Source organism: Dreissena polymorpha, chromosome 10 (genome assembly GCF_020536995.1).
Source record: "Dreissena polymorpha isolate Duluth1 chromosome 10, UMN_Dpol_1.0, whole genome shotgun sequence".
Classification (NCBI taxonomy): domain Eukaryota; kingdom Metazoa; phylum Mollusca; class Bivalvia; order Myida; family Dreissenidae; genus Dreissena; species Dreissena polymorpha.
This window is the reverse complement of record NC_068364.1, coordinates 46,601,185-46,626,808: the sequence shown is the minus strand read 5'-3', so window position 1 is coordinate 46,626,808 and position 25,624 is coordinate 46,601,185. Positions and strand designations below refer to the sequence as shown.

The following is a 25,624-nucleotide window of genomic DNA, read 5'->3' as shown; positions in this document are numbered from 1 at the left end:
TTGCTTATTGAATATATAAGATATATATGATTATAAAAACAAGCAATCATATTTTTTTATATATATATACATCTATGGTAGTATTTGAGAAAATGAAAACAAATATCAGAATGGATTAACATCATTTTTTACATAAATTGACTACCTAAATTACAGAGGAAACAAGAGCTGTGCGGGGCTCAACATTAACTTTTGGAGCCACTTGTCCAGTCGGACAATTAGACCAAAACTTCACTTGTCCTGACCAGACAGCAGCTTGTCCTGACCATTATATCTTATTTTGCTCAGTTCTTTGCAAAATAATTAAATTATACAAAAAGCTCAAATCATAAAGACTTAAATCATTCAAAATCCATGTTCACTTAATTTTAGGCAATTTCAATACAAAAAGAACTGACTAGATAACAGGTAAACTGGATATTATTGATTTTTTAAATATTATACAAAGCCAAAATAACTGACAAAAACTTGTGTTTTGACACCATACTACTTTATTTGTCTTAAAGATCAAAGTGTACCGGTGTTGTAAGGTGCATTTTCATTACAAGGGAGAATAATCTTATTATCTTGGCAAAGAAAAATGTTAAGGGTTGCTTCCCTTGTAAACAGTACGGTGTAGTATCCCATGGAACTATCGGAATATCTCATGCTTTGTCGTTTAAACGTAAACAAAATATATATTTAAAAAAAAGGGTGGTTACTCCACAAAAATAACGGATTTAAAGGCATTTGTTCTAAGTAATTAAATTATAACAACCACTTGTCCTGTCGGACTAGCAAATTCTTTATTAACTTGTCTGGACTAACACTTTGGTTGTCCCGGACAGTCGGACTACCTTTAATGTCGAGCCCTGCTGTGTTTGTGAAACACAATGCCCCCTACTGCCCTTTTAAGCCGCACAGCAGCTATTTTAGAAAAAAAGACCTTTGACCTTGAAGGATGATCCTGACCTTTCAACACTCAAAATGTGAAGCTCCATGAGATACACATGCATGCCAAACATCAAGTTGCTATCTTCAATATTACAAAAGTTATGACCAAGGTTAAAGTTTTGGGACAGACAGACACACACAATGCCAGCCAGACAGGCCAAAAACAATATATCCCGATCATTTGATCTTGGGGCATACAAATAGAAAATGGTCAATACATGTATATGGGATAATAATTTCAACCAAGCACCAACCCATGCAAAAGACGTCGGACCGCGGACATTTCCGATAAAATTTGCTGAGGTCTGGGATAATTCCCGAAACTGTCGGACCTCTTGTCAGAAAAAATATATTAGGAAATTAATATGCTAAAAAATGCGAACCAATTCATGTTTGTTTTACTTAGATTATTTAAATTTAAAATTTAAACTAATTTTACCAACCAGTCGAACTTGCTATCTTTGCTGGTGATGCAGGGTTTTCACTGACACCCACAAAAGTTGTCGCCACTTTTTTGCGACGAGAAACCTTCGGTTAATCTGACCTTATCTTTAATGACAATCATTAAAAAAAACTTACACGTAAATACTGTCACTGACTATGTTATAACTTTAATAACTATAATTTCCTATAATTACCCAAATTACAAGGAGTAACTTTAATAAGTCTTAATTCGCTTTATTTGTATATCAATAAGATAAACATCACAGGTGACCAAAATAATCAAATAATGTTAAGTTGAGACAAGCTAAACGTTTTATTGACTTCAACCCAAGAGTTGGCATGGACTAGAAAGGAGTCCTTGGACACCATGGAGTGGTCCGCTGCAACAGCAATGGTCTTTTTTTTTCTCCAGACATGTGATGAGCATGAACTTCTGATCACAAACACTATCGTGCCCCTTCACACCCGTTACCGAACGGCATGGATGCATCCTCTCTCAAACCACCAGTATCTTATCAAATATGTTATCTTGAGAAAGACTTAAAGGCGGGATGAACATTGTCAAGTTAAAGACTGCCAGCTGCAAGCTTTCCTTTGTAAATGCTCTGGAAGCGCATGGATTGGGCAATACCGGTACTCAGAAAACTGATTTATGCTACAACCGCAGACACCCTTGGGGCAAGAAACACAAGGACTGGTTTGTAAAGGACATTTAACAGTTATTTGATGAGAAACACCACCTCCACAAAGCCTACCTCAGAAACCCAAAGTCCGTTGCCAGGAATGATGCCTTCAACAAAATAAGCATAAACTTTGTCAGATACAAGATGCTTTGATCAGAAAAAAAGCCGTTGAAAGCTATGCCGATGGGAACAATTATAAGAAATGTTACGACGCGTTAAAAGATGTGTACAGACCCACTATGTTTTCTATCAAGCTTGCAAAGACATGCGCATAGGATAAACACTTTATGACCCTTTGTTATTGAATGTAGGGCCGTTTCTGCCCTATGCCACGGGTCCGAAATTCGGCTCCATTCCCAATGCAAATCCCAAATTCCAAATTATTTTTTTTTAACCTTTAAATATATATGTTAACCTGATCCAGTGTAGAAAATAGAACAAGGGCTGTTTGTAAAACATGCATTCCCCCATATGGGCTGTCATTTGTAGATGCAGCCATTGTGTGAATACGTTTTTTGTCACTGTGGCCTTGACCTTTGACCTAGTGACCTGAAAATCAACAGGGATCATCTGCCAGTCATGATAAATGTACCTATGAAGTTTCATGATCGTAGGCTTAGGTATTCTTGAGTTATAACCCGGAAACTATTTTACTGTTTCGAGTAACTGTGACCTTGACCTTTGACCTAGTGACCTAAAAATCAATAGGGGTCATCTGCCAGTCATGATAAATGTACCTATGAAGTTCCATGATCCTAGGCCTAATTATTCTTGAGTTATCATCCGGAAACCATTTTACTGTTTCGAGTCACTGTGACCTTGACCGTTGAACTAGTGACCTGAAAATCAATAGGGGTCATCTGCCAGTGATGATCAATGTTCCTATGAAGTTTCATGATCCTAGGCGTAAGCATTCTTGAGTTATCATCCCGAAACCATTTTATTGTTTTGAGTCACTGTGACCTTGACCTTTGACCTAGTGACCTGAAAATCAATAGGGGCCATCTGCCAGTCATGATCAATGTACCTATGAAGTTTCATGATTGTAGGCTTAAGCATTCTTGAGTTATCATCTGGAAACCATTTTACTGTTTTGAGTCAATGTGACCTTGACCTTTGACCTAGTGACCTGAAAATCAATAGGGGTCATCTGTCAGGCATGATCAATGAACCTATGAAGTTTCATGATCCTAGGCGTAAGCATTCCTAAGTTATCATCCGAAAACCATTTTACTGTTTTAAGTCACTGTGACCTTGACCCTTGACCTTTGACCTAGTGACCTGAAAATCAACATGGCTCATCTGCCAGTCATGATCAATGTACCTATGAAGTTTCATGATCCTAGGCCTAAGCGTTCTTTAGTTATCATCCGACACCATCTGGTGGACGGACCGACCGACTCACCTACCGACCGACATGTGCAAAACAATATACCCCCTCTTCTTCGAAGGAGGGCATTCCGGAAACCATCTGTTGGACGGACCAACCGACCAACCGACCGACCGACATGTGCACAACAATATACCCCCTCTTCTTCGAAGAGGGGCATAACAATATTGCATAATAAAATTATCTGTTGCCTTGATTTTGTTTTTAAAACAGTAAAATATGTATAATTGATTATTTAAGACTTTCCTTCTTTTCTCCAAAACCTCTGTTTCGCGCCATTTTGTTTACCTCAAAAAAGGCCAGGCACTTACCCCCAAAATAAAAAAAACAAGGGACAAAATTGTCACAAAACCAGGTTTTCATTGTGAAAAAAAATCTGATAAAGGGAGACAACTCAAACTGAACTTTTGAAATGAACAAACAAAAGTAACCCCCTTTGTAAGTTTGTTTTAAAATACATCTATTTTTAGTCGTGGCGACCTTGACATTGGAGATATTGACGTGATTTTTTCGTGCGACACACCGTCCCATGATGGTGAACAAATGTGCCAAATGATTTTAAAATCTCATAATGAATGACATAGTTATAGCCCAGACAAGCTCATTTATGGCTATTTTTTACCTTTGAACTCAGAGTGTGACCTTGACCTTGGAGATATTGACGTAATTTTTTCGCGCGACACACCGTCTAATGATGGTTAACAAATGTGCCAAATGATTTTAAAATCTCACAATGAACGACAAAGTTATGGCCCGGACAAGCTTGTTCCGCCCGCCCGCCAGCCAGCCAGCCAGCCGGCCTGCATTCGCCAATCTAATAACCAGTTTTTTCCTTCGGAAAACCTGGTTAAAAACAACCTGCACTTGTCACATTTGTTCATAATATTTTGTAAAATTTTAATAATATGTTATCAAAATAGTCGTTATTTACCAGTTAACAGCTTCTTTGAAATATAAGAAACACTATTTACATGCGATTATTTTCCCCAATTATTTGCATGGAAATGTTAAGTATTACAGACCAACAAACAGACACATTAACTAAGTGATTTTAGTTTCCCCACATACACACCTATTCCAAGTGGGTAGATATGAATTGCCTTTTGAGGAAAACTATGTACAACAAGCAAATTCGTTGAATTGATATCCCCCGCCAATATGCTTCTGGACACGTAAGTGTTATATTTGACACTCAAAAAAGCATTTTTTCAAGATACAAAGGGCCATAACTCCATTATTAACAGATGGTGTACAATGCCATATGGCGTGCCTCATCCTCTTATTGATATACAATATATATATACTCCTTCCAAGTTTCAATAAAATTTGCCAAAGCATTTCCAAGATATGGCTCCGGACACACAACAAAAGCATTTTTTCAATATACAAAGAGCCATAACTCTGTTATTAAGAGATGGTTTACAATGTGATTTGGCGTGCATCATTCTCTTAACCATATATATACTCATACCAAGTTTCAATGAAATCCGCCAAAGCACTTCCAAGATATGGCTCCGGAAGGACGGACGGAAAGACGGACAACGCCAAAACAATATCCCTCCGCGGCTCCGCCTATGGCTGGGGATAGTTATATGAGTTAATACATTGCTATTACCGGTTTTAATTTTTCTTCTACTACAATTTTGCATTCTATTTAAATTAGGTAATTGCACAATATTTTAGAACTACCAATTATAAAAACCTGTTAAATTGATATTGATAAACAAAAAAAATATCCATTAAAGTTAAATAATTTGCCTTCAGTGATTTTGGCATGAATTTTCAAGCTTTAAATATTCATGAAGTACACTATAATTAAATTCAATAGCATTGGTTATGTTTCAAGCCATCAGTTACCTGCATGTATGTGGAGTATTGGCTCCTTAGCAAGTATTAAACAATGTGTTATCTCTGTTTCATCTTATATACCGGTCACTACAAAGTTTATTTACAACAGTTATCAAACAGGTATATAAAAATGATCAATTATGAACAATGACAATGTGGGTGAATAATCACTTGAATAGGCTTTTGAATTGTCCAAATTATAGTGATCTTATTTTTAAATATACATAATTAAAGGGGTTGAATGATGGTTAATACCTTATTATATTTTGAAAAATAATATTAAATTTAAACAAGACTGGATTAAATGGTTGCTGGACACATTTGTTTGTATAATGTCTCCATTTTATAAACGCTCATTAAAACATTTGGATACCTAAATAAGAAATTGTCGCTAAGGAGACTTTTAGTATGCATGGGAAATTGGTAGTAGTAATAATATATAATGAAATGTACATAAATATCCACGATACACATGCACACTATTACTAAGAGGACTTTAGTGAAGTTAAAATTTCATGGAAGTAGGTTTTGTGTAGGCATACGTTTGACTCCCACTAAAGGCATCTATGTAAAACAAAAAATAAAACATCTTTTTTAGATTAATACCGTTTTGAAAACAAAGAATATGCATTGTCATGGGGAAATACTTTTCATTTGCCCCTTTAAACAGTTTGGATTTTCTGATAAGATCATTCACTCAATTAACAAACTTTGATTCAAAGAGGCGAGGTTTTTTGGAGCCTTAAATCTTCTTGTGCCCACTGATGTCTAAAGATTCTGTTCAAACCTTTTGAATCTTTTTATTTTATCATAGAACAATATAACATTTATAAAGGCGTATGTGTCACTGCTTAAATTGTTTTCAACAGAAAGGGTCAACGAGGCTAAAGATAAATCACAGACCAGAATGATAATAGACCAGTATTGGTAGTGCTTTTGTCATTTAATTATGGCTAGTTAATTCAGACAGTTTAACGAGATATGATCCATTGTTTAAATATGCTTTGTAACTGAATGATCCCAGAGCCCAAATTACAGCAATCATGGCAGAGGCCCATTTGTTATTATGTTGCAATAAAGTATCACCGCTCCAGGGGATTTTTTTTTAAGTTTTAACATAAGGCATTTTTTTAAATACAAAGATTTTGAGATATTCTTTAAAAAATCGTAAGGGCTGGAGGGAGGACGCACTTTTAAAATATTTATCCAATTCTTAAGCTGCAGAGTCGATTTCTTTAAAAATCGGGTCCGGTATTCGGCCCCAAATCGGGTCCGGTATTCGGCCCCATTCCAAATGGAAAAAAAGTGATGTAGCAAGCTCCAAGTGCCATTCTAAGAACCAGTCAAAAATATTGCACAGAGATAGGTGACACATTTTTTGTGGTTTAATTGCATTTAACTGGCTTCAATCCTTCTGATCATCGTAAATCCAAAGCGTGGGAACCACACGACCATTGCTTGTTCCTTGTCAAGATTGTATGCAACAAGAGATGTGGTCGTCAGAAACACAATGGTATAGAAATCATCTCCCTTTAAAGCTTATTTCTTCCCTTGAATTTTGTTTTTTGACCTTTAACATTGAAGGATGACCTTGACCTTTCACCACTCAAAATGTGCAGCTTCATGAGATACACATGCATGACAAACATCAAGTTGCGATCCTCAATATTGCAAAAGTTATGGCCTATGTTACAGGGCTCGACATTAAAGGTAGTCTGACTGTACGGGACAACCAAATTGTTAGTCCAGACAAGTAAATAAAGAATTTGCTAGTCCGACGGGACAAGTGGTCATTATAATTGTATAACTTAGAAAAAATGCCTTTAAAGCCATTATTTCTGAGGAGATATCACTCAACTTTTCCGAGTATATTTTGTATACGTTTAATCATCAAAGCCCGAGATATTCCGATAGTTCCATGTGATACATGCACTACACTGTACTGTTCACAAGGGAAGCAACCCTTAACATTTTTTTCTTTGCCAAGATAACAAGAATATTCTCCCTTGTACAAAATATGCATTTTACGACACCGGTTCACACCGATCTTACAGACAATTAACGTAGTGACGTCCTCTCTATGTATAGAATGATTTTTTTTTTTTTAAATATCAGTTAAGTACTGTACATATACATCACTAATAACATTTTCTGTTTGATGTTGGCAGCACACAAGTTTTTGTCAGGTATTATGGCTTTGTATAATGTTTAAAAATCAATAATCTTGAGTTTTCCTGTTATTCTAGTCAGTTCTTTTTGTATTGTATTGCCTACAATTATGTTTACATGTATTTTGAACGATTCAAGTCTTTATGATTTTAGCATTTTGTATTATTTCATTATTTTGCAAAGTACTGAGCAGAATAAGATATAATGGTCAGGACAAGTTGCTTTTTGGTCAGGACAAGTGAAATTATGGTCTACTTGTCCAACTGGACAAGTGGCTTCAACAGTTAATGTCGAGCCCTGTGTTAAAGTTTTCGGACCGACGACTGACAAACAGACAGTTCAACTGCTAAATGCCATCTTACCGCGTGGGGAGGGGGGTCTGTAGACAGTCAAAAATGACCAAGTCAGACATCGCTGACTACCAAGGCCTGTGGTTTATCAAAGAGATCATAGCCACAGTTCATCATGTATCTATGTATACGTCCACAGGTAAGTAATGAAACCAACCATTCACAAATTAGTACAGGAAAGAAATGATATTATATCATTAAAAAAAAAACTTTGACAAATCAATCATTTAAGTTATAAATAAACAAAATACAAAATCTTAAATTCTTAGCAAGGAAATATATAATCTGAGATTTATAATTATATAAATTACTTCCCTTGAAAATAATTGTCTCTAACAAATCTCTATTTTTAGTAGCAAATAATCATAAGCCACTACCGTGACTGTAGATTAACAGGTAACCTTAAAGTACCTAAGATACTTGTATGCCCAAAAGTGTCATTGTCTGCTTGGCTTGACCATATAATGTCATTTTGATTATGCTTCAGTTGTTTGGTTTCATATTATATATATAATAATTATCTCCCTTTAAAGCTTATTACTTCCCTTGGATTTGTATTTTCGACCTTAGACCTTGAAGGATGACCTTGACCTTTTACCATGATATGTTTGTCAGAAACACAATGCCCACTACTGCGCCGCTTTGATTTATTTTTAAAAAATATACAATTTGGCAGGTTAGATAATTATCTCCATTAAAGCTTATTACTTCCCTTGGATTTGTATTTTCGACCCTAGACCTTGAAGGATTATCTTGACCTTGAAATTTTACCACTCAAAATGTGCAGCTCCATGAGATACACATGCATGCCAAATATCAAGTTGCTATCTTCAATATTGCAAAAGTTATGGCCAATGTTAAAGTTTTTTTTCGGACAGTCGGACAGACTGACATACTGACTGACGGACAGTTCAACTGCTATATGCCACCCTACCGGGGGCATAAAAATTAGCAGTAGAAGCGGTTGTTTTTGTAATGTTAAAAAAAAAACTCAAAAACTTTCAGCAATTTTAATTGAAAGTTTTACCCCATTTTTTATTGAACAGTTTTGTTAAGTTGTTATTTTATTGCATTTAATATTGTTAAAAAATGTGAACGTCATTATAATAAAAATAAACTCTATACAATGTAGAAGGTATTTTCTAGTGTTTGGTTAAAGAAGAATAAGGTCCGGGAAAACCTTGTAAGGTCCGGTGAATTTTAAAAAGTTTTCGGACCTCATGTCCCGTAAGATTATTTTGTCTTTCGCATGGGTTGAAGCACCCTCCTCAAATTACCCTAACCACACATATATAAAAAAAAATATATATGTCTCGTTGGAAAAAGAAGTGGGATGGCACGTTGACTTGATCTTCATTTGCGGCGTTGTCATCTTGTTGGGGCTTCTCTTCAGTGTCTCGGTGGCAATGGATGTTGGATGTCACGTTGATTTCATCTTCCTATAAAAGAATAAGCCTTCCTTTAATACAATACTTACTAGACAAACAAGACTATTGCCAAGCAATGTATGTCCCCTACAGGCTCCACCATTATCAGAATTAAAAAAAAAAATTCATTATATATATTTGTTGCCATAGCAACCAGAAATTGACGTAGGAACAAAATGAAATGACGTCCATAATGTCCATATTGCCATATATCCATGTTTCAAGTTTCATGAAAAAATATGAAGAACTTTTAAAGTTATCGCAGGATCCAGAAAAAGTGACAGACTCACAGAATGACGGACACACAGAGCGCAAACCGTAAGTCCCCTCAGGTTAAACTGGTAGGGGAGAAAAAGTATTATATTTTTTCATTCAAAATCATAGAGTATATTTACATAACATAAAGCTATACAACAATATGTGTTCCATTTAAAAACCTGATTGTAAAGTGTGTCAGGCCTATCAACTTTCCACGATGAATGCTTCCTTATGAAATGGTCGATCAGGGCATCTTCAGATGAACAGCACACCCTGCAGTTTGGGCAATTGTAGCAAGGGACCTAAAAAAATACAACTCAGTCTGAGGATTCTAAAATTGCATCTAAGTAATATTTGTGAAAAACTCATGGAAATTGAAACAAAACAAAAACATGTACCACAATTGGTTCATACTTAAGAACATCTTTACATTATAATGAATTCAATACAGGCCCAGGACTGGTCCTAAAAAGCTTGCACATGAAAGACTAACATACATCAAAACCCCGCTTAACAGGTTATTGGTGATAATCAATTAGTCCTGAATTCTAAGAATATCAGCTATTTAGACTAATTTTATAAGGTCCTTTGTGTCGTCTTTAAAGCTTGGTTTTACTGTATTTGTAGAACATCTAAATGACCATACATGAAAGGATGAATGTGTGTTTTAAAGGATCTTCTTGAACAAGTTTTGTTTATCTGACAAGAAAGAATAATTTCTGTCATTGATTTACCTGTTTGTTCTTCTTTTTCGTCAAGGTAGGTTTCTCCCTTTTAACCTTACCAGTCTTGACTTCCATCTTCTTGCGTTTCTGAAAAGTTATAATGCTATTGGTCCATATTACCAGTACAAATGCTACAAATTACTACCGGTTATATAATATGAAAAGCGCATACCTTTAGAGATGATTTAAAAATAATGTGAATACATCCCTTTCATTAAATTCATTCTTTTTAATTAAAACAATTTGTTTATAGCATTGTGCCATGCTATAAGATCAATTGGCATGCTACAAATATAGTGTCATATAAACAGGGCAATCATTGTCTTTCATGCTTGAACCAATTACTATATTATGATACATAAAAATAGGACACAGATGAAACAAACAAACATTCTGCTGATTGATATTAAAAGCAAAGTAATGAAAATACCTATGAAAGAAATATTTATGTAACTTGTCAAGATGGAAAGTGTTAAAAGGTATGGAGCATATTGTGATAAAATTAGTACCAAGCATAAGTCATTCAACTTGTATGCAGCCAGGAAAACAGCCACATCTTCAGTAATGTCAAGGTAAACAAATCCACTGCAGCATGACCTTTAATGCATGACGAAAAAAACAGGATCATTAATGCAGTGTCTGTGAATGCACAATCATGTAAAATTAATATATATTCAGGTTAAAAATTGCCATCCAGTAAAAAAGGGAAACTATGTCTGAACTATATTTTTGTTGTCTCGGACAATTGGACTACCACTAATTCCAATGACCGTCAATATAAAACCAACAAAACCACTTAACCTATTTGACATGAAACTAACAAGAAAGTTACTGCAGTAATAGCATTCATGCAGCAAGTTTTAATATAAAACAAAAGCACCGCATAACGGGTGCCACGCTCGGCTTCGAAAGCTTGTCAGGTGGAAGCACTTTGATTTTAGAGCCAATGATAAGGTTTTAGCACGACGCCGGCGGACGACGAGCAGGCTATGACAATACCTCGGGTTTTCTCCGAAAACAGCCTCGCTAATAAATATTGTTCGTAAGTGTGTCTAAAAATAAAGCAACAATGAGTGCCTTATGTTGGCATATGTTTATGTTGTTTGTAATTCCATTTAGAAAAGTGATTTTTATGTGACTAGTTAAGAATGCATTACATTTATGTATATATAGGTAAACAACAGTTGTCACCATAGGATGACTTATGCCCCCTATAAACGCTTGATAGAAGTTATGAGCTTTTTTCGAAACCTAAACGCAGATTTCGAAACCTAAACGCAGACCCTAAGTTCAAGGTCACAAAATTTGTGTGCGCATGGAAAGGCTTTGTCCATATACACATGCATGCCAAATATGAAATTGCTATCTGAAGAGACATAGTAGTTATGAGCATTTTTCATAACCTAAACGCAAAGTGTGAAAAACAGACAGTCCGATCACTATATGCCCTCCTTCGACGGCATAAAAAGATGTGCCAGAAATTAATGACTTAAAGGATATAATACATGTAAATGTTAACAAATAGATTTTTTCAACGAAAGCAAAAACAACAAAACAAAATGCACCAAACAAGCTTCCTATTCCTTGATAACATTTATAAATCTGCATTTATTTACTGTGCTTTCCCTATCGGTATTTTATGGCTATTTATTTCACACAGATTTCACTACCAGTAACATGATGATGAATAAAAACAAGAGCACCGCATAGCAGGTGCCAACGCTCCGCTGCGGGTGCAGTTTCTTTTTTGAGAGTTCACAGTGACCTTGACCTTAAAAGCTTTGACCTAGTGACCCAAAAAAGGGTGTGGCATGTATAACTCATCAAGGTGCAGCTACATATGAAGTTTCAAAGTTATAGGTGGAAGCACATAAAACATTGTGGCATTTCTTTTCCAACTAGAACAATTTACACATGCATGTACATGCAACCAAAATTTCAACAATAACAAATGCACCAATCAAGCTTTATATACCTTGTTTTGGCATTTCTTTGCCAACTGAAACAATTTACACATGCATGTACAGGCATGGCAAAAGTGCAAAACCTCATCCACCAAAGTTGACCATTTTGAAAAATAACAACAATTATATAATAATATGCAGAAGACAACAGAAAGGAAATATGTCCTCAAAATAATAACACTAATATGGTCTTTTACTTATATTTTACTTTCAAAATAGGTTTTGTTGTGGGGGTTTTTTCAACAAAAGAAAACTAGTTTTAAGAACCAGTAGGACATTTCCACAATGAAACAATGAAGGTTATCTGAAATTAACGGTATTTTTTACCTTCTTTCCATATCTTTTGACATTTCTGGTCGCAGACCTCTTAGCTCTGGCTGTGACAACCTGAGAATGAATTGTGTGTGAAAATATGGAAAACAAAATTATATAAACTAAGTAGTTTATCTTTTATACAATTACAGAATGTTATGTTCTGATATAACTGAATGGTTATGACATCGACTCTGTGGTCTGGCTTTCACACCAAGACATCTGTTGAACTTTTCATGTTTACCACTTAATGACAAACAATGCCTTAGATGATTAAAGGCATTGCTTTAGAAGTATAGGACCTGCAGTCCAACTATTGCCTTACAGCTACCAATAATGAAGGGCATTATGGTGCTGATCAGGGGCAAAAAGGCGAGGCTAAAAAGAGACGTGACAGGGTGCCCAGCTTAACTGCTTTAGACATAACATTAATTTATAGGCTGTAACAAGCCATATCAGCAATCAATACTGGATCGCAATCACTTTATAAATGTTCATTAAGAATAATAAAATATTTATACGATTAAATGCATAGAAAAGTGACCGTTATTTTATGTGTCTGAGGCTTAATGTCCCTGGTAACTTGTACTTCACTTGCATCTACCTTGTCTTGAATCTCTTGTTGAGTTCCCTACAATTAATTTAACCATAATACAGGTATTATACTTTTTGTAAACGGCTAATTTTATTCAAAAACATAACAATTACAGCAAAATCAAATTGTTATGAATATATGTTGGTGGAAGCACTTTGATTTTAGAGCCAATGTTAAGGTTTTAGCACGACGCGGAATTGCAGTTTTGTGCATAAAACACATTTGAGTATGGTTCATAAATGCAGTCCACTTTGTTGTAGCACTAAACTCACAGTCTGTACAATATCCGAAAAGAGTGCTATGGTGCTGTCATGCTCCTGAACCGGTACTTCCGTGGCTGCGAGAGCTGGCCATTCTGTAGGATCTTGAACAGCAGCCTCCACACACAGTTGGTTTGGCAGGTTGTCCTGTATGGATGCTAAACACCTCCTAGCCCCTTCAGCACTCAGATGTAGTCCATCATGGGACAAGTACAGGGACTTCTTAAAATTAAATTTTGATTATAGATAATTACCGTACCAATTTTTTTAAACATAACTAAGATATTAAAGCAGCAAATTCAATGAACTGGTTTCACTCAACAAATGAAAAAATACTTAAGTTTCAATCAATTAAAGTGTAAAACTCTGAACTCACCAAAATGATCATCCTGACGAAACTTATGCAAGAACTACTAAAACAAGAGGGCCATGATGGCCCTGTATCGCTCCACTGTTTTTTTTATGCGAAAAAACGCGCAATGCGCATGGGTTGAAATGTACTCAAGCATGTGACTTTCTCTGTCTATCCCTCGTCCCATTGGGCGCTAAAAGTTGGAAGGGTGAGCATTTTTATATATGGAAAAAGTTACTACCGTGTTAACTAAACAGACTAAAAAGCCCGGGAATTGTTCCTTTGAAGCACAGTCCCATTGCTTATATTGTAAGTACATTTATCTCTCCAAAAGATATTGTCGTTCTTTCTATTTCACATATTTTAATATTGCTGAAGATCAAATATACGCATTTGATTTGAAACAGATTCACAAGACCCGTAGGAATCAAAATGCCTTAACCCTTTACCAAACGACACATTTTGGACTTTCCCAATTTGAAAAAGGTTGCAGACGACAATTAAATTGTAATGGAATATTAAGGAAATAATCAGGTAGGGTAGAAATAATTGTGATAAAAGGAGAAATTGCTCATCTTGAGCAATTTCTCATTTTATCATAATTTTTTATAAAGTCGTCAGCTATAAACCCGTAAAATCCTGTTGGTGTTTGGTAAAGGGTTAATAATCTCTGGTTCCTTCTTAGAGCCTTTCACACATTTATAACAAAAACAATAGTAGCATCTTTCTTTGTAAAGAATCATCTCAAACAAGGGCTGTTTGTAAAACATGCATTCCTCCCCATATGGGCTGTCAGTTGTAGTGGAAGCCATTGAGTGAATACATATTTTGGCACTGTGACCTTGACCTTTGACCTTGTGACCTGAAAATCAATAGGGGTCCATCTGTGAGTCATGATTAATGTACCTATGAAGTTTCATGATCCTAGGCGTAAGCTTTCTTTAGTTATCATCCGGAAACCATTTTTGTGTGTGAAGTCACCGTGACATTGACCTTTGACCTAGTGACCTGAAAGTCAATAGGGGTCATCTGCGAGTCATGATAAATGTACCTATGAAGTTTCATGATCCTAGGCGTAAGTGTTCTTGATTTATAATCCGTAAACCATTTTCTAAGTTGAGTCACCGTGACCTTTGACCTAGTGACCTGAAAATCAATAGGGGTAATCTGCGAGTCATGATCCATGTACCTATGAAGTTTCATGATCCTAGGAATAAGCGTTCTTGAGTTATCATCCAGAAAACATTTTACTATTTCGGGTCACAGTGACCTTGACCTTTCACCTGAGAATCAATAGGGGTCATCTGCGAATCATGATCAATGCAACTATGAAGTTTCATGATCCTAGGCATAAAACGTTCTTGAGTTATCATCCGGAAACCATTTTACTATTTCCGGTCACCGTGGCCTTAACCTTTGACCTAGTGACCTGAAAATCAATAGGGTTCATCTGCGAGTCATGATCAATGTACCTATCAAGTTTCATGATCATAGGCATAAGCGTTCTTGAGTTATCATCCGGAAAACATTTTACTATTTTGGGTCACCGTGACCTTGACCTTTGACCTCGTGACTTCAAAATCAGCAGGGGTCATCTGCAAGTCATGATCAATGTACCTTTGTAGTGTCATGATCCTAGGCCTAAGCGTTCTTGAGTTATCATCCAGAAACCTTCTGGTGGACGGAAATACGGATGACGGACGGACCGACATGTGCAAAACAATAAACACCCTCTTCTTCGAACAGGGGCATACATATAATTAACAACCCACACATCCCTTAGACCAACAGGCCTGAGAATATTATGATAATCTAAAGATTATTTCTTATATTTATAAATGTATTTAATTAAGTAATACATATGACTTCTAAGATCAATTCATAACTTATATTAAGAAAATTATAAAATGATCAGAAATTTATATAGATCGTTGAGCAATTGACAATCATATCTCCACAATTCATGAGTCACAATTCACAAATGGAACAATGAATCATTAGTTATTAAAAAGCAACATATAGACAGTTAAGAACATTGCACTTCATTAATTCCAACACCTTCTCTTGGATACAAAGTTTGAGTTTACAATGCAGAATCATATAGTGACTTTTATGGAAATAATTATGTTCATGGAAGTTGTGTTTTAAAATCAATAAGATATTATTAAACTGGTTTAAACACTACAAAAAAGACATTAAATAAACATGTCATCCGAAATTTTTTTATCCGGATATATGGTCACTTTCGACATATTAAATAAATCCCGACTTTTTTCATTTTATAAGAAAAATATTCAGAACACATGTTTTTACTTCAATTCCTTTGTAAGCAGTCACCATCTGATCTAAAATGGCACTAAATGACAGGGTTTTATCTCATGTTTACAAGATGTTGTTGTTGTTGTTGGTCACAGCCACACGGCCGCAGTAATCTCCCCTGGTAAACGTCATATGTTCAGTTTTGTGACCTCCCGGGACAGGGTCAAATTTGAGCCCTGGGGAATAATTTGAACAAATTTGGTAGAGAACTATTAGATATCACAACATACCAAATTGAGTAGCCCTAGGCTCTATAATTAAGAACAAGAAGATGTTTGAAGTTTCCACAAAATAGGCCTTATTTAAGCATACATGTATGTTCATTATTGTGACCCCTGGGGCAAGGTCAAATTTGTTCCCAGGGGCATAATTTGATAAAAACTAAGAAGAGAACTATTAGATGTCACTACCTACCAAATTTGATAGAAATAGGCCCAATGGTTATGGACAAGAAGATTTTTATAGTTTGCACAAAATGGGCCCAATATAAGCATATGTTCAATTTTGTGACCCCTGGGGAACGGTCAAATTTGATCCCAGGGGCTTAATTTGAACAAACTTGGTGAGGACTATAAGATGTCATTACATACCAAATTTGGTAGCCCTATGCCATACGGTTATGGACTAGAAGATTTTTAAAGTTTCCACAAAATAGGACTTATATAAGCAAATTTTCGATTTTTTGACCCCCCAGGGCGGGGTCAAATTTGACCCCAGGGGCATAATTTGAACAAACTTGGTAGAGGACTATAAGATGTCACTACATACAAAATTTGGTAGCCCTAGGCCCAATGGTTATGGACAAGAAGATTTTTAAAGTTTTCACAAAATAGGCCTTATATAAGCAAATTTTCAATTGTTTGACCCCCCCGGGGTAGGGTCAAATTTGATCCCAGGGGCTTAATTTGAACAAACTTGGTAGAGGACAATAAGATGTCACTACATACCAAATTTGGTAGCCCTTGGCCCAATGGTTATGGACAAGAAGATTTTTTAAGTTTTCACAAAATAGGCCTTATATAAGCAAATGTTCAATTTTTTGACCCCCGGGTCAGGGTCAAATGTGACCCCAGGGGCATAATTTGAACAAACTTGGTAGAAGACTATAAGATGTCACTACATAGCATATTTGGTAGCCCTAGGCCCAATGGTTATGGTTAAAAAGATTTTTAAAGTTTGCACAAAGTAGGCCCTATATAAGTAAATTTTCTATTTTTTAACCCCCCCGGGGCAGGGTCAAATTTGACCCCAGAGGCATAATTTGAACAAACTTGGTAGAGGACTATAAGATGTCACTACATAGAAAATTTGGTAGCCCTAGGCCCAATGGTTATGTACAAGAAGATTTTTAAAGTTTGCACAAAATAGGCCTTATAAAAGCAAATTTTCAATTTTTTAACCCCCCGGGGCAGGTTCAAATTTGACCCCAGGGGCATAGTTTGAACAAACTTGGTAGAAAACTATAATATGTCACTACATAGCAAATTTGATAGTCCTAGGCCCAATGGTTATGGACAAGAAGATTTTTAAAGTTTGCACAAAATAGGCCTTATAAAAACAAATTTTCAATTTTTTAACCCCCCGGGGCAGGGTCAAATTTGACCCCAGGGGCATAATTTGAACAAACTTGGTAGAGGACTATAAGATGTCACTACATACCAAATTTGGTAGCCCTACGCCAAACGGTTATGGACAAGAAGATTTATAAAGTTTGCACAAAATAGGCCTTTTAAAAGCAAATTTTCAATTTTTTGACCCCCCGGGGCAGGGTCAAATTTGACCCCAGGGGCATAATTTGAACAAACTTGGTAGAGGACTATAAAATGTCACTACATACCAAGTTTGGTAGCCCTAGGCCCAATGGTTCTTGACAAGAAGATTTATAAAGTTTGCACAAAATATGCCTTATATAAGCAAATTTTCAATTTTTTGACCCCCAGGGGCAAAGTCAAATTTGACCCCAGGGGCATCATTTGAACAAATTTGAAAGAGGTTCACCACAGGAACATTCCTGAGAAATTTCATCAGAATTGGACCAGTAGTTTAGGAGAAGAAAATGTTTTAAGAAAAAGTTAACGCACGCACGCACGGACGACGGACACAGGACCATGACATAAGCCCCGCTGGCCTTTGGCCAGTGGAGCTAAAAATGATAATACATGTTTATTTTCTTATTTCATTAACTTCCATATTACAGCGCAGACAGATATCTTGATTATGGTGCTTTACGTCTAGAGATGAAACCAACAAAACGTGCAAGTGTACCACCACAAAGTAATACATCTATTTTAAAATTCATGATATTTCATGTAAGTTATTTAGAAACCAGTAATTGCAACAAAACTGCTCAATGAGTCAATTTTCACCAATTAGTGGGGGCATATCTCTTGAGCAAAGAAGGATGTCTGAACAGAATTTGGATTGGTCCACCGCAGTATAATGATGCATATATTTATTTTAAGTTTCATGATGATGAAATTCCATGCAACAGTTGCTGAGAAACCTCCTATTTCATTCTAGATCTTTCCCTATACCTGTTTAGTTGCTCCATAGTCCATGTATCTCACAAACGGCACATGGTAACTCAGTTCCCACAGCATGCTGTTTGCACTCCTTATCCACTGGCAGTAGTTCCTCAACTGTGCCCCTGAGAGTGGCCAACGGGGAAACATTCTCACATCAAAATCACGTGGAAGAATTTCGCAAAGCACATCGTTAATTTCAGTGCACACACTTAATACTACATCAAGGATCTCTGTCACACAACTAAAAATAACAAGCAAATTCATTGAATTGATATCCCCTGCCAATATGCTTCTGGGCACAAAAGTGTTATATTTGAAACTAAAGAAGCATTTTTTCAAGATACAAAGGGCCATAACTCTGTTATTAACAGATGGTGTACAATGCCATTTGGCGTGCATCATCCTCTTATCCATATATATACTCATACCAAGTTTCAATGAAATCCGCCAAAGCACTTCAAAGATATGGCTCCGGACACAAAAGTGCTGGAAGGACAGATGGAAAGACGGATGGACAGACAACCCCAAAACAAAATCCCTCTGCCTAGGGCGAGGGATAATAAGGTAATGGTATAAGTTGCTCATTGTATTATCTTTCCATCACAAACAATTATTAATAAGAGATGTGTTCGTCAGAAACAGGCTTCCTGAAAAGTCCCCAAAAATGCCTGTCAACCGGACAGGCTAAAGGAAAGGTTAGCCTGTCCGGACAAAAATTCACCTGACGGAACAGCATGAGTTTATAATTGAAAAATTAAGTAAAGTTTAACTCATATTTATTGAAATGTGCAGCCTGGGTATAAGTACACTTGATAAAGTAAAACAAAACACTTGCGTGTTCTAGTGATTATAGTGTATGATGGACAACAGCTTTAAATTCTAGTCAGACTCAAAGGAAAAAATATATTTTTATAGGGATCGGATGTATGTAATAGGCTATTTTATCAGGTTTATGTCTTGGGACAAGAAGGCCTCACATCAAAATGCTTAATTTATGAAGATTTTCAGGGGATTTTGCTCATGTGCAGTCTTGGTTCCGAAGTACATGTAAACTGTGATGTTTCCATAATCCCGTTTAAATGTTTACAGTTTTGCTTCATATTGATTGTTTTGATATGGCACAGTAATTAGTCAGACCAGTGAAATTGACATTGTCGAAAAAACAACAAAGGGAGAGCACTCTTAAGAACTAGTGACGCGTTAGTGTTCTTAATGACAAAAAGGCTAGAAATTCACGAAAATAGTGATTTTAATGGGGGAGTTTTCGTTCTTTTGGCAAGTATATGACTTTTTGGTATTTTGTCATAAATTTTTTTGCCTGTCACAAGGACCGGCAATAGTAGAAACTTCGCCGGACCGTAAAGAATTTTGCCGGACAAGACCGGCGGTCCGGCCTTTTCAGGAAGCCTGCAGAAACACAATGCCCCCTATTACCCTGCGTTGATTTTTTTTTTATATCTTTGACCTTGAAGGAAGACCTTGACCTTGAACTTCCACCACTCAAAATGTGCAGCTTCATGAGATACACATGCATGCCAAATATGAAGTTGCTATCTTCAATATTGAAAAAGTTATGGTCAATGTTAAGTTTTTGGACAGACAGACGCCATATATTTGACATTTGACTTTGAAGGATGACCTTGACCTATCACCACTCAAAATGTTCAGCTCCATGAGGTACACACGCATGCCAAATATCAAGTTTCTATCTTCAATAATGCATAAGTTATGGCCAACGTTAAAGTTTATTTTCCCGATGGACGGACAGACTGACACACACACATACTGACTGACGGACAGTTCAACTTCTACATGCCACCCTACTGGGGGCGTAAAAAGTTACAAACAACTACAAAAATATTTGAGAAACTAACTTATTTTATTTCATTAAAATGCCAATCCAAAAAAATCTAATAAGAAAGTGATACTCAGTTGATCAAGCTCATTTTTATTCATGCTGCTTAGCTGTTCAGTGGCGGATCCAAGGTTTCTAGTTAGGGGGTTGGTGTGGATATTCAATAATACAGGCCAATGTAAAAGCATAATGGTGTAGTGGATGTGGTGTCCACCTAGTGATAGGGAGTTAGGAGGTTCTCATTATCTTCTCCATAAACACCAAGTTCTGGTTCTTCCCAGGAACAGACTCGAGTGTCTCAATAAGCATAGCGCGTTCGATGCAATAAAGCTAAGGTAAATAGGTTAAATAAAAACAAAAACTGAAAAATTACTGTTCAACATACCGGTAGAAATCGCTATCCTTGCAGCAAACATCGTTAGAGCCAAGATGCAGGTACAATATGTCGTAACAACCTGACATCAGCTCTTGATGCAGCAGCTTTTTTAAGCCCTTCCGGTCAGACACATACTTTGCACCTGCATAGTAAAATAAGATCTTCAATTTGGAATTGGTTTTCATTTGCAATAATTTTTCTTGAGTTGTCATTTGTTATTGAATATTATGAAAAATAGTCATCATTGCTATGTTCGAGACAAGCAAGCTTATCTTTGTTAATATTTATCTCATTTGTTCTATGTTGCGTCAAATTTCTGGATTTGCAATCTTTTTTCCCATTTTTGGTTACAGCAGAAACTGTATTTTTCTTGATTCCATAAAACATGTTTTATCAGTGTAATAATATACTTAACGTGTACATGTAAATACCATGAAACTGTTAGGATAAAATATCTTTTTGGGTATTAAAGCAGTATTCAGTGGAGTTTTAAGCATTTCTTTAAAAACAAGAGATGTGTTTTTCGGAAACACAATGCCCCCTTGCGCCGCTTTGAAGCCATCTACACTGCAACTCAAAAATATTGCCATGGTCCGTTAAATCGCGTTGTCAAAAATATCGCGAATCGGCTATGGCTCCCAAAAATCTGACGAGCATAATCCCCAAATAAAATGTTTTAATCTGAGAATTTGTTGAATTAAAATCCGAGCTAGTATTTTTACCTTTTTTCACCAACTTTAATCCAACATTCATGATCCAGTTTTGACCAGATTGTTTGCTTACATTGTACATCACTTTAAAGTTCATGTAGAGGCTTCAGTTTGAAAAATGTGGGACCCTTAGCATTGAACTCAAATTTGGTTAAAAGAACAGTGCCACATTGAAAATGTTTACATATATGCTTAAAAGATTGGTTTACCTTCAAACTGCTACCAATTTTGTGCAGCAAAATCTCATACCTTCGACAAAATCAATCAAAATACAAAGCGATTTTAACACAAAAATAGACATTATTTTCAAAAATCTGAACGTATTTCGGCGGAAAATTATATAACTAGTTAATGATATCGACATTGATGAGGGCAAGTTAGGCTTAAATAGTAAAAAAAAAATACATATCTAGAAATATCAAAACTCGAACAAATGTCATTTCATGATGATGGGGCAGCCATTTTTAGATTAATAAAATTGAAAGAAACATGCTAAAAACTCACTCATCGCCTAATTGACATTCCAAACGGTTGACGATGACAAATGTATTTGATTGTAATCTTTCCGTTGATGTGTGCCAACTGCACGATCAGACCTCATAAACACTCCAAAAAAATAACTTTGTAAGAAGCATTTCGCCAATGTTTACAATTGTTGTCGAATCACATGTACTTGTATTTTTGCGCACATATATAATAATAATTCGCTTCAACAACCTAAATGTAAAAATAATACTTTTAAACGAAGTTTTTAATAACGAAAGTGAAAACAACGGAAGTCGGATGGATATTATGTGATGAGATTATGTGAGATGCACTTCGGCTCCAGAAAAAACAATACAAATACACTGAAAAAAGACGGTAGTGGAAAATTTTCAGCTGGAAAATATTTGAAATGGGGTAAGTGATTATATCTCTGTGTGATCATTTCTGTTATTTAGCGCGATCTCTGATTAATGTTAACAGTTGTTTTACTAGTCGCGACCAACTGTAAAAATAATGATGTGTTTTCTCAGGTATGTGTAAACACACACCAGGTTTTCTTACTACTTCACATGATTTCGACCGATTTGTAATGCATGTTTTTTCTACGGAGCACAGCGAGAGCCACGCTTTCAAAATGGGTAGAAGGAATCGATATACAAATGTATAAAAAGATTTGGTTTGCCAAAAGGAACACATTAATCAAAACGGTACAAGAACAGTAGTTGTTCAGAAAGGAAGAAAGAAAAAATCATGATACCTTGCTGTGTATTTCTATGTAAAACTATGATTTCTAGTTGTCTGCACAAAACTCATAAAAAAAATTTATTGATGAGCAATATCTCCTTTTATCACAATGATTTCTACCCAGCCAAACCTATTTCTTTATATTTATTTATTTATTTACAATTTTATATGTCTTTTGCAATTTCTTTCAATTTGAGATTGTTAACATTTTTCTATTTGGTTATAGCAATTTTGTTAAACCCTTGAAATAGAATGGTGACACTTATTATCCACCATACCTTGATTTTTAAAAAGTAGTTCAGTTTAGTTTTTTTTAGAATTTTGTTAAGGAAAATTATCCAAAAAATGCAGTTGAATAATAACTCATTTGTTGTTTTCTGACAGTAATTTTCTGTGAAATGTTGCTAACTTGAACTTGTATATGTATATAGCTTTGTATTTATTCAACTTACGGTAGTGTATATCCTTCCTTACTTAAGATTGAGATTTTGTAAATTAGTGTACAAATGTATTGGTTTTAAACAAAAATTTGAATAAAGCAAAAAAATATTAGAAATGTGTTTATGTTATTCTATCCGTCTTTACCTTTAAAATGATATATAGTTTGACCATATTGTAAGCCTCATTCGGTTAAACTCAGCGCATTGCTACACTTTTGACTCATACCCAAGATGGTTCGTACTTATCATGATTTGCGTATGCATTAACGGATTCGTTTCAGCAATGTGTCCGAGTGGACGCACATATTTCAAAACTATGCGTCTATTTCGATATTTGTGCGTCATAGATGCGGGACGAGCTGTAGATTATTCCCTGGTGAACAAGTTATGGCCAATGTTAAAGTTTTCGGATGGACGGACAGAAGCCATATATTAGACATTTGACCTTCACCTTTCACCACTCAAAATGTTCAGCTACAGGAGATACACATACATGCCAAATATCAAATTGCTATCATCAATAGTGAAAAAGTTATGGCCAATTTTAAAGTTTTCGGACGTATGGACAGATGCCATTTATTAGACATTAGACCTTGAAGGATGACCTTGACCTTTCACCACTCAAAATGTGCAGCTCCATGAGATGCACATGCATGCCAAATATCACGTTGCTATATAATATTGAAAAAGTTTGAGTTATGACCATTAAAGTGTTCGGACGGACGGACAGACTGACAGTTCAACTGCTATATGATACCCTACTGGGGCATAAAAACACATTATTTGGTACACAAAGCTTCAAATAAATATTAAAAATTCGCAACCTTTTTCCAAAGGCAGCAACAAACACTGCAGTATAAGACAGTAGCTAAAATAATTATGCCAACGCAAAAATCATCAAGACTATGGCGGCAATTTATATTGACTATATCAGACAGTAAAAGGGGTAATATAAAGCAGCATGCCACAGAAACATGTTGGGTTTCACGCTCAACTATTAACAGTTAAAAATTATTCACCAGATACGGGCAGAAAGTCAATCCTTGTATTTGGAGGACACGCAGACTTCAAACGATGGACATTGGAATCCCCGGCAACAAGAACACAAACATCGCTGCTGCACCAGACATGTTCTTCACCTGAAACAGAATAAACAAAAGGCTTCCCGGCAAAGGACATATCTATTTATCTATATATACTGCTAGTCGCCAACAATTAGCATTACAAGCAGGCGTGTGTCAGTGCTAGGAAATTAAGGAAGAAGTGTATAGGAGATAAAAAGTAATACATAATGTATTTGTGAGACATAGAAACAAAGGTGATAGTGTTAGTTAAAAGAAGAAATATACAGATAAAAGGTTAAAAACAGCCAACCTGCTTAGAAACTGTGATCTTGTTTGGTCACCCCCTGCCTAAACAGGTCCAGGGTAGGTGCCTGTACAATATTGGCTGGTAGAGAGTTCCATAGAACAATAGTGGCTGGATAGAAAGACAATTTATAGTAGTTGCTTGGAGTGTGGATTTGTCTGAATGAAAGAGGGTGCAGATGTCTAGTGAGCCGGGTCGGAGGAGTGACGTAGGGAGGCATTGGTACAGCAACCAGTCCGTGGACAATTTTATAGAACATCAGTAGCCGGGAGTCATACCTTCTGTTCTCAAGTGAATGCCACCCTAATTTGTCTAGCATGTGTGTGACACTGTTGTGATATGAGTAATCATTTGTAACCCATTGAGCGGCCCTGCGTTGGACCATCTCGATCTTGTTTGTGTTATGTTGTGTGTGTGGGCTCCACACTGAGCTACTATACTCAAGTTGTGGGCGGACAAGGGTTTTGAAGGCGAATTCTCTAATGCGTGGGTGTTTTATGGGAATGTTGCGTTTGATGAAGTTAAGTGTTTGACTGGCTGTTGCAGTAACCTGGTTTATGTGTTTATTCCAGCTGAGATCAGATGTGATGCTAACACCCAAGTATTTAGCATCACTAACTGTTTCAAGGGTATGACCGTGGAGTGTGTAGGTGGATTTGTAGGGATGTTTTGACCTGGTGATGTTCATAACCGTACACTTGGAAGAATTAAATTCCATATCCCAAGAGTGTTCCCATTTTTGTAGCCGATCTAGATCTTCTTGCAGGGTATTTTGTTCAGTGGGATTGTTGACCGTGATATAGACAGCAGTGCAGCGCTTCCGTTAGCTTTTAATAGTTGGAAGTCCTGACTTCCAAGCCTAAAATTTTGGACGTCCCAGACATAAATTTTGAAGTCCCACTTTTATTTTAGAATTTTAATATACGTACATGTTTCAACTCTATCCGTTACCCGATAATCCAGTATTATTACGATTTCTGTTTTCAAAACCAAAATACAGACAATATTGACGTCCGCTACCGTGTGCTATTTTACGCAAGTTGAATTGTGGGATGGGGGAATTCCCATTGAACATGCGTTAATCACGTGAC

General features: G+C 36.1%; 2 protein-coding genes across 6 annotated transcripts in view; both read right to left on the bottom strand.

The window, feature by feature from the left end:
• Window positions 1–25,624, bottom strand: part of LOC127847456 (protocadherin Fat 4-like) — a 303,771-nt gene that overhangs the window by 98,404 nt on the left and 179,743 nt on the right. The gene's annotated exons all lie outside the window — the stretch shown is intronic.
• LOC127847453 (uncharacterized) lies at window positions 9,125–24,347 on the bottom strand. 4 transcript variants are annotated; one of them, XM_052379374.1, is made up of 11 exons: window positions 24,185–24,347; window positions 20,795–20,927; window positions 18,564–18,795; window positions 13,371–13,580; window positions 13,048–13,134; window positions 12,519–12,578; window positions 12,203–12,226; window positions 10,737–10,824; window positions 10,237–10,314; window positions 9,682–9,804; window positions 9,125–9,256 (listed from the first exon to the last, which is right to left on the bottom strand). In XM_052379374.1, the coding sequence occupies exons 1-8, from the start codon at window positions 24,342–24,344 to the stop codon at window positions 10,795–10,797; spliced, it is 936 nt and encodes a 311-aa protein (XP_052235334.1). In that variant the 5' UTR covers window positions 24,345–24,347; the 3' UTR covers window positions 9,125–9,256; window positions 9,682–9,804; window positions 10,237–10,314; window positions 10,737–10,794. The 4 variants fall into 4 exon arrangements, with proteins under 4 accessions (XP_052235334.1, XP_052235336.1, XP_052235335.1 ...); XM_052379376.1 differs by having other exon boundaries at window positions 13,108–13,134; XM_052379375.1 differs by lacking the exon at window positions 12,203–12,226.